An 8,861-nucleotide genomic window follows, 5' to 3' on the forward strand; every position below is an offset into this window, starting at 1 on the left:
CAACCGTCCCGGGAAAGGAAACCCCAAAAATGAAGGATAACCAATGAGAGATGTATTTTACTAAATCAACTTCCGGTTTTCTTCCGCCTTCTTTAAATTCTCATGTTACTTATGCGACTGCGACTATTATTCCCTCAAAATGTCGAAATTACAGTCGTTAAATGTGTTTCTTACCGAGCGACTATCAGCAGCAGCCGTCGAAATATTCGTGGTAATTGAAACAACTATTACAGAGTACCAGGAAGAAATCTTCCGATCACAGAAAGAGAACGAACGTCTACGAAGGCAACTGGATTTGCTTTCCAACCCCGAATTAAAACAACATAGAGCAGGTTTGTACCAGTCAGCGACAAGTACTAGCTACTATCTTGCTTAAATAGTCTCATATATGTGGCCATATCTGGACTGTTGATCAGGGAACCTAGGCCTATTGCAACTTGAAAGTCATGAGTTGCATGAGATTGTTTTTGGACAACTGTGTGAGTAAAGTTATGTCTAACATAAACTAGATAGCGATCTATTTTTTGAACAATGCGCATCTCCCTTTTCTTCTCTTCAGATCCCCAGCAACTCACTCCCCCAGTTCCTAAAGAGGAGGTTTCTCTTGACCAGCAGCACTGTGAGCTGGAGTGGAGCCCCAGTCTGGGACAGGAGGACCCAGAGCCCACCACACAGATTAAAGAGGAACAGGAGAAACTCTGGATTCATCAGGAGGAAGAGCAGCCTCTTGGGCTTGAGGCTGAAACCATAGAGTTAATATCTCCTCTCTGTGTGAAGAGTGATGGTGATCAGGAGGACCCACTTCAGCCATCACATCTTTACTTTTACCAGACCCAAACTTTGGAGAACAGTGGGAGTAACCTTCTTCCCAGCAACACACCTGAAGAGATTCAAACATATGCTGATGGAGAGGACTCAGAGCCTACAAGTGACTCTCAGCCTCTCTCTGCAGTAAATCCAGACTGTTTTCTACCGCAGAGTGAGAACAAAGGACAGATGGTACATAAGTGCTCGTTCTGTCGAACATGCTATCTGTCAGAAGCTGCACTCCAGCACCATGTGCTAATTCACACCGGTGAGAAACAGTATTGTTGCCACTATTGTGGCAAGTGCTTCAGACAGAATAGTTCATTGCAAATTCACATAAGGGCTCACACAAGTGTGAGGCTATACAAGTGCCATTTTTGTGTGAAAACCTTTACTACCGCAAGTCAGCGGAATTTCCACCAGCAAAGTCACCCTGGAGAGAAACTTCATCATTGCAGCACTTGCGGCAAAGGCTTTGACGCTGTGAGATACCTTAAAGTCCACGAGAGAATACACACAGGTGAGAAACTGTGTCAGTTCCTTACCTGCAAATTATTTATGTCTGCCAGAGAATACACACTCGACAGAAACTGCATGTATTCAACACCTGAGGCAGACATGGTTTTTCTTACCACTATGCTGATGACACTCTGCTTGGATGTCTGCTCACCACCACAAGCTCAACCTTGACAAGCCAGAGCTATCTTCCTCCCTAAGAAGGCCCGCCTGCTATTGTGTCCCTCTCCCAGACAGCCAAGAACCTCGGGGTGACCCTGGACAACCAACAGACCTTCCAAGGTCGCTCTGTCTTGTCAAGGTTGAGCTTGAGGTGGTGAGCAGACATCCAAGCAGAGAAATCTGCAAGGTACACCTACTTTGATTTAAAAAAAAAATCAATACTGTTACTGTAGGACTTGGGTCTGAGCCTAGAGCAGCGAACGGTCCTCGTCGTCAGGCAAGACGGTATGAGTTATCTGTAAGTTCTGTTTATTTTTATTTTCTCTATACCTTTACAACAATTGCATACATTAATGATAGTTAAGTTATGCCCTGTGAGTGATTTGTATTTGCATACATAATCTTCGAAGGCTGTTATTGTGCCAATGTTGATCCTCCTCTGTTTTCCATAGCGGGCAGTAAAGGATCTATACACTCGTGGTGGTGAGATGGACCAATATAAGCCTCAAGAAAAGTGAGTTTATAATTCAAATATACTTGTTTGAGAACATTTAAATGTCTTATGCTGGTTCTTTGTTCTCTCAAATGTTAGCCACATCAAACTAGTTGTGAGTATCTATCATGGAAGTATAACTTGCTTGAATGCACATATTTTCATAAACAGACATGATAAACCAGAGAATAAAAAAAACGGCATCTTCTGGCTTTTCATTCTCATGTGTTCCAGGAGGAACAGTGTCCACAATGCGCGTGTGTGGAGGCTCTTAGTGGACCAACTCTGTGCTAATTACAATGGTACAGATTGGAGTGTGAAAGACTTTGAAGGTGAGTTTTCTCATACTTGAACTGCCTCACACACTCACCAAACACTTTATTAGGAACACCTGTACACCTTCTCATGGTGGACATGGGGTAATTGTGTGGGGAATGTTTTCTTGGCACACTTTGGGCCTGTTAATACCAATCAATCATCGCTTGAATGCCACAGCCTATTTAAGTATTGTTGCTGACCATGTGCATCCTTTCATGGCCACAATTTACCCATCTTCTAATGGCTACTTCCAGCATGATAATGCACCATGTCACAAAGCAAAAGTCGTCTCAAATTGGTTTCATGAACATGACAATGAGTTCAGGGTTCTTCAGTGGCCTTCCAAGTTACCGTATTTGAATCCAATAGAACACCTTTGGGATGTGGTAGAACGGGAGATTCACAGCTTGAAAGTGCACTTGAAAAATCTGCAGGAATTGCGTGATGCAATCATGTCATCATGGACCAGAATCTCAAAGGAATGTTTCCAACATCTTGTGGAATCAATGCCACGAAGAATTGAGGCTATTTTGAGAGCAAAGGGAGGCCCTACCCAGTATTAGTATAGTGTTCCACCTCTTACAACTTTCTAATGTTTTTTTTATTTTGTTTTTACATGTCACTTCTAGCCTTTTTCACACTGCATCATACAATTCTATCATGGTGGTAGTGTGTCTCACAGTGCTCAAAATAAATGATTGTTGAAGTTGGTTAATTGGTACTTACTTTAGAGAGCTGTGACATACATTTTTATGTGTAAATAAATCTAAAATTGTCATGATAGAAAAAATCGTCTTACATCTGATTTCTTGGGGGTCCAGTAGCATATGTGCCTAAGCAATATATTGGTAGTAGTGAGTAGTAGGCATTAAATATCAAGGTTGTGTGATTGTTATAACCAGTTAACTTGCATTATTAATACAACACATTCTTGTCTCATCAGACGCAGCAAGAACTAGATACTGGACGGAGAGGGACAAGCACATATTGACACACACCCCAAGCAGAGCTGATGAGAGGGGAATGAAGAAGCGAAGGCGTCGACGTCAGAGACAGGTCCGTTTTTAAATGAAACACTTTGACCCGTCTTATTTGACATTTCAGTGTCAACGTTTCTTTTACGTTTCTCTGTGACACCACATTATTCCACATTATATCAATTCTGCCAAGTTTACCATCCCCCAGAAGGAACATGGCTGTGAGCTCTGTGGAATGTCTTGAGGTGTCAAAGCTGTGATGTCATCAGTTCGGATGTAATAAGATCGATTGTGGTTGGGTCGTCTCATCAACAGCTCCTAATTTAAATACTGTGGTTTTTAGGGTGATAAAAAGCAGAGGTCAGGGAAAAGCTGTTTTTCTTTTCCTGTGTCCTGTTATCATCATGTTGTGAGTAGCATTGTTTTGAATGACCAGTGGTTATCTCTCTCTCTCTCTCTCTATTAGGATGTAACATTTCTCTATGAAATATTCGCCTTGTAATAGTTTTATAAGTATACAGTATTACTAAAGACTCACTTGATTCATTCTATTTGACCTTTCTTGCACTAATTCAGCACAAACGCAACAATTCTTTGCACATAGTGATAATTACATTGGAGTCAGATTATCAATATTACATATGTTTTTCTATTAACAAACCATAGCCAAAAGTCTCTGCCAAACCTTCATGTGGAGACTGATATGAATATAAATCAGTGCACACTACTAACACCTAAGATGAAATATGAAATGAATGCAAGCTGGCAAATGGGGCTAACCAATGAGTACAAATTCAACGTTAGGAAGGGAGTCACATGATCCATTGTTTATGAACTGTTATGAACTGATTGATGTGCAATAGGCCTACTCAACAAGGCCTACTTTGTGCTATGTTATGTTTATGTTATGTTGAGCAAATAAAGGGTATCATAATGACTTATATGCTATTGCATTCTACACAGGCTTTAATTCGTCGTTTCAAGGAACTGACACAAGAGGAAAAGGAGAGATGGAGAGGGGCCACAGAAGACATGATGTCCGATGTGGAAACTGATCCCGAGGACCCTCAGGGCTTAGTAGTCTTCTCCCCATCCTGGCGGTCCCCTGAGTTTGAGAGCCTGATAAGGAAAGCAGAGGAGCGTCGGCAGCAGAAGGGCCCATTTGAGAAAAGGCACCGCCGCCAAATGCTGACCAATAGCGTCAGACAACCTCCTCAGCCGCCGTACCCGGGACATCTGATCCAGCTGGCCCCTCATCATTAATGCTGACCATCACTCTCAAATTATGTTTTTAATAAAGATGAACATTTAATATTACTTGAATGGTTCCATTCCTCATTCATTTGGGATGTTGGGAGAGAATGTGAGAATGTGCATGGGTTACCAGGTTCTTAAAACTCACCCGGGACAGTAGAGAAGGAGATAATTGTGAAAAACACACTTATAAGAACACTGCATAGCCTACTGTCAGTTTTTCTTTCTCTCTCTCTCTTTCTCTCTCTCTCTCTTTCTCTCGCTCTCTCTCTCTCTCTCACACTCACACTCACACAAAGCAGTGAGGATATGGACTTTCCCATATCCAGAACACACTGGGCTTGATGTCTGGGGCTCTGCCTGTAAGCCAAACCATACTGACCACATGGCCCCGGCAAGACTGAATAAGGGTGAGAGAGAGAGAGAGAGAGAGAGAGAGTATAACTTAGCTCTCAGTGCATGTGCATGCATGCTTTGTATATGTAATAAAGGGTGTGTATTTGGAATGTTTTGTGCACAGTGAAACCTTGCAGTAGAGTTGAAGGGAGCAACAAGGCAACGACTTTCTCTTCATTGACCAGGTAAGTAAAATACCGATATAACCATGGGGTTATCTTCAAATGTCATAACTTATTGAAATACTCAATGTTATCATTGAATTCAATCAACAACCCTTTGACATGTATCTACAGTACGTATATATCAGCATTTAGAGGAATTATCAAAGAGAATTTCCATAAGGGAAAAAAGGAAGAGGAAGGACCTATGTGACCTATGTGAACAATATATTTAACACATCTGAAGTAACACGACAAAATGGAATAGATCAGGTGTGTGAAGTGTTAATCCACATTAATGTTTCTGCAACAGCAACTGTTACATAATATGCTTTCCAAATATCTAAATAGTAAAAGAAAACTGTAAAAACGTGTTTTTAAAGGAATGTATAATGCTATGAAACACATTTTGTAAGACTATCTATTCAGTTCTGTAGTACAAGATAATTCCTTGATGCTTGATGGTTTTTACATGCATATCTGTAGCAACTTACAATATAGTGGGAGCTAATGCGGCAAGCATCTGCCGGGGAGATAATGGCCCCAACTCAATCAATTCACCAGAACGATAAAACAACATTAACATCAACATTAAACTAATTTCAAATTCAACACAAACACTTAATGCACAAGAGGAATTTTGAGTTATTGTGAGAACACGCTATCTTCAATTGATATTAAACTGGGGCCTGTGAGAGATAAGATGTCGGTTCTTTTCAGGATCACCTGCGTTTAGCATAACATGATGATCTTCAGGGGGAAATTTGCTGCAGCATGCACTGAGAGAGAGAGAGGGGGGGGGAAGTGAAGGAAGGGTGGAGGAAGTGAAGCATAGAGGCATGAACAGAGGGGAGAGAAAGAGCGGATGGATAGGGAAGGGAAAACATTGGCATAAAGAGAGGGAGGGAAAGGAAGAAGGAGTAAAAAGAGGAGGCATGCAGATAAAGAAAAAGAGAGAGAGAGAGAAAGAGGGAGAGAGAGAGAGAAAGAGGGAGAGAGGGGGGGATTAAGAGAATGAAGCTGAGGACCATGGTGAAGCCGCGGTGTTGTCTCTGCGTATCTTCCCCTGAGAGAGTGTTTAATTTGGCTCTGTCAGGTGTGATTACCCAGTGGTACAGCGACTGACTGACACTGACTGACAGGCCCCATAGTCATCCCCTCTGTCCCAATTCTCCACCCTTTTCCCTTCAGGTGTGGACTTGTGCACTACCGCTTGTGGATTTATAAGCCTAGGATTGATGTAATCATGGGCTCTTACACTAATCCTGTACTTTTCAATCCATGTACTGTAGTGGAGTGCACAAGGAAAAGGGTGGATAATTGGGACACAGGAGAGGCAATCACATCTCCTCTGTTCCACCCAGTCACATAAATGTGAGGGTGGGAAATCAACATGACTTTCTTTAGAGGATCCCATTGTTGAACGGCTCTCTTTCCTAATCTTCATTTAAAGGGGATACTGTAGTTTATTCAAAATATGAATTGACATGAATATCTGCTTACCCATTAGCTGTCGTCGATTGACTCCCAAACAGTTTGAGTGCATACTTTGAATATTTGATAGATACTGCATGCTTTGCAAAGCTTTAGCCACAATAATGAGATGGACATTTGTTTTGCAGTGTTGTAGATCAACATGAGCTGGCGTCATGATGAAAACTGGTGAACACTGTACTCCTGACTGAATGCAAAATCATATATTATGGTATTAACCGTTTTTGATTGTATTTAGGCCATTACTGGACAGGTGGAGGTGTGACCATGGTCCCCAAGCTAAGTGTGCTGCTGTTATTGGCCGTTGCCGTGGTAGTGGTGCTGGGCCAGAAGCGACGCCCGGTGACTGCCAAGGCAACGGAGGAGTGGAACTACAAGGATGGCTGTGAGCTCTGTTTATTCACTGGGGTCAAAGTTCAGGGGTCAGAGAGCATCATGATGATGTAATGCTAGAGGTGAAAGTGAACGATTATACAGTAAGAGCCAGCCATTTCGCTCCATAAAATGAGGATTGTTATCAAACTGGTTTCACTGGTATACCAGGCCTCTTGATTGACTCTGATTGAGTCTGACACATACAAATTGCCTGAAATTGATTTCCTATGCATAATCATGATTGATGAGTTTCATCTTGCAACAATGTAGCATTGTTAACTGCAAAGATACTAGCCAGGCTACTAGAAACAGACTGTGAGAAGCTGAAGCAGACTGTTTTGTCGGTAAGAGAGGTCAATTATTTTGTTTTTGTCTGATATGGAATGTTCCAGCGGAGAAAGTGAACATGCGCGGGGTGGCCAACATCACCCAGGTTCTGGACAACTGGAGGTTCGACATCCTCTCCCAGATGAGAGCCATGCTGCAGAACGACCACCAGGAACTACTGCCTGACTATGCCAGGTAAAGAGAGAGAGAGAGAAGCATATAAAGAGAAAGAGAGAGACTCAACTCCAAACATGATCTACTTTTAATATGTGCTCAGGAATAGATATTTATCTTATGGTATTTTCTGTTCCTCGACTACAGCTGAAATGGACAGAATAGGACATTGTGTGGTCAGTCATGTAATAAAAACACTTGGAACTGGAATTTGATTTTGCCACAGTATGCAATTAGGGAAGGGGTAAAGGAGACAAGAGACAGAGTTCCACACAGGGAAATTGAGAATTTCCTGCCTCTTCTGATGGTTTGGAGGGGCAATCGTCTTTGTGTGCCAACAGTGCAATCACGTTATATTTGAAGTTCTCATTCTCTCTTACTGTTTTTTTTTTCTCCTCCTCCCACTTCGTCTTCTGTGCCTCCCTGTCCTCTCCTCTCACTCTCTTTCCTCTCAACTTTCCTCTTCTTTTTCCCCTTCTCTTGCCAATGTTTTTGTTTGTTTGGCCTGCTCTCCCTCCCTCTCCTCTCTCTCACTTTCTCGCTGTCTCTTTCTCTACCCCCATCTTTTTCTTTCTTTCTCCTTTACCCCCCCCCTCTCTCTTTCTTTTTATTTCTCTTAGGATCCATCCCCTGTCAGAAGCTCTGGATGACCTCTACAAGGAGTTCAATGCCCTCAAGGCTCACCTCGGTGACCTCACAGAGAAGTTTGTTGCCATAGAGACCTTCATTGATGAGGTGAAGATGGAGAGATCCACTAATGCCAACTCTGGCCCTGCCCCTGCCCCTCCCCCCGCCAATGGCCCTGCTAGGAGGAGATTGGTCAAAAAGAAGGTCCCTGCCTCCTAAACACTCCTACAGCTATTTTGGTTTGGAACCTAGAGAGAGAGAGAGAGAGAGAGAGAGAGAGAGAGAGAGAGAGAGAGAGAGAGAGAGAGAGAGAGAGAGAGAGAGAGAGAGAGAGAGAGAGAGAGAGAGAGAGTGAGTGCGAGAGCAGTGTGTTCCCTGTTCCCTAAAAAGCATGTTTACTATCTGTGGTGCTTTGTTTTCTGTAGACCGTATGATGTGGTGCTATATGAAATAAGTACAAATAAAGCTCTTTTGCATTACAGAAGTTTGTCAGTCTTTTCTGATTCGCTTGCTGTCGCTGGTACAATTGTGACTTCAGAGGTTGAAGTACCAGTATACATCCACTAGAGAGGCACGCTGGCATGTGTTGTTATTGCTTGAAGTCAAACTGTCATAGAGCTCATATTAGTGGGTCATACTGACAGCAGCTGTGGTGTTTGTGAGAAATGTGGGAGTAGGCAATGATAGGATAGGAAACTTAATCATAGCTAGTTTATATGACATCACGTCCTTGAAGGACTTCACTTCAGAATGTTGTGCCATATGAGTCATTTATTTACT

The 8,861-nt window shown here is 42.4% G+C and overlaps 2 protein-coding genes across 2 annotated transcripts; both read left to right on the forward strand.

The window, feature by feature from the left end:
• The first annotated feature begins 115 nt into the window (after positions 1-115).
• LOC310809684 (uncharacterized protein) lies at positions 116-4,578 on the forward strand. Its single transcript, XM_083677082.1, has 7 exons — positions 116-332; positions 560-1,327; positions 1,719-1,783; positions 1,938-1,999; positions 2,213-2,310; positions 3,240-3,352; positions 4,237-4,578. Exons 1-7 carry the CDS (start codon positions 140-142, stop codon positions 4,534-4,536), a joined length of 1,599 nt encoding a protein of 532 aa, XP_083533208.1. The 5' UTR covers positions 116-139; the 3' UTR covers positions 4,537-4,578.
• Positions 4,579-5,033: 455 nt separating this feature from the next.
• LOC310809472 (uncharacterized protein) lies at positions 5,034-8,328 on the forward strand. The gene is made up of 4 exons (XM_083676741.1): positions 5,034-5,108; positions 6,817-6,963; positions 7,346-7,475; positions 8,075-8,328. Exons 2-4 carry the CDS (start codon positions 6,846-6,848, stop codon positions 8,298-8,300), a joined length of 474 nt encoding a protein of 157 aa, XP_083532867.1. The 5' UTR covers positions 5,034-5,108; positions 6,817-6,845; the 3' UTR covers positions 8,301-8,328.
• The last annotated feature ends 533 nt before the right edge of the window (positions 8,329-8,861 follow it).

The sequence above is a fragment of the Argentina silus genome (assembly GCF_951799395.1).
Source record: "Argentina silus genome assembly, chromosome: 9".
In the NCBI taxonomy this organism is placed as follows: Eukaryota; Metazoa; Chordata; class Actinopteri; order Argentiniformes; family Argentinidae; genus Argentina; species Argentina silus.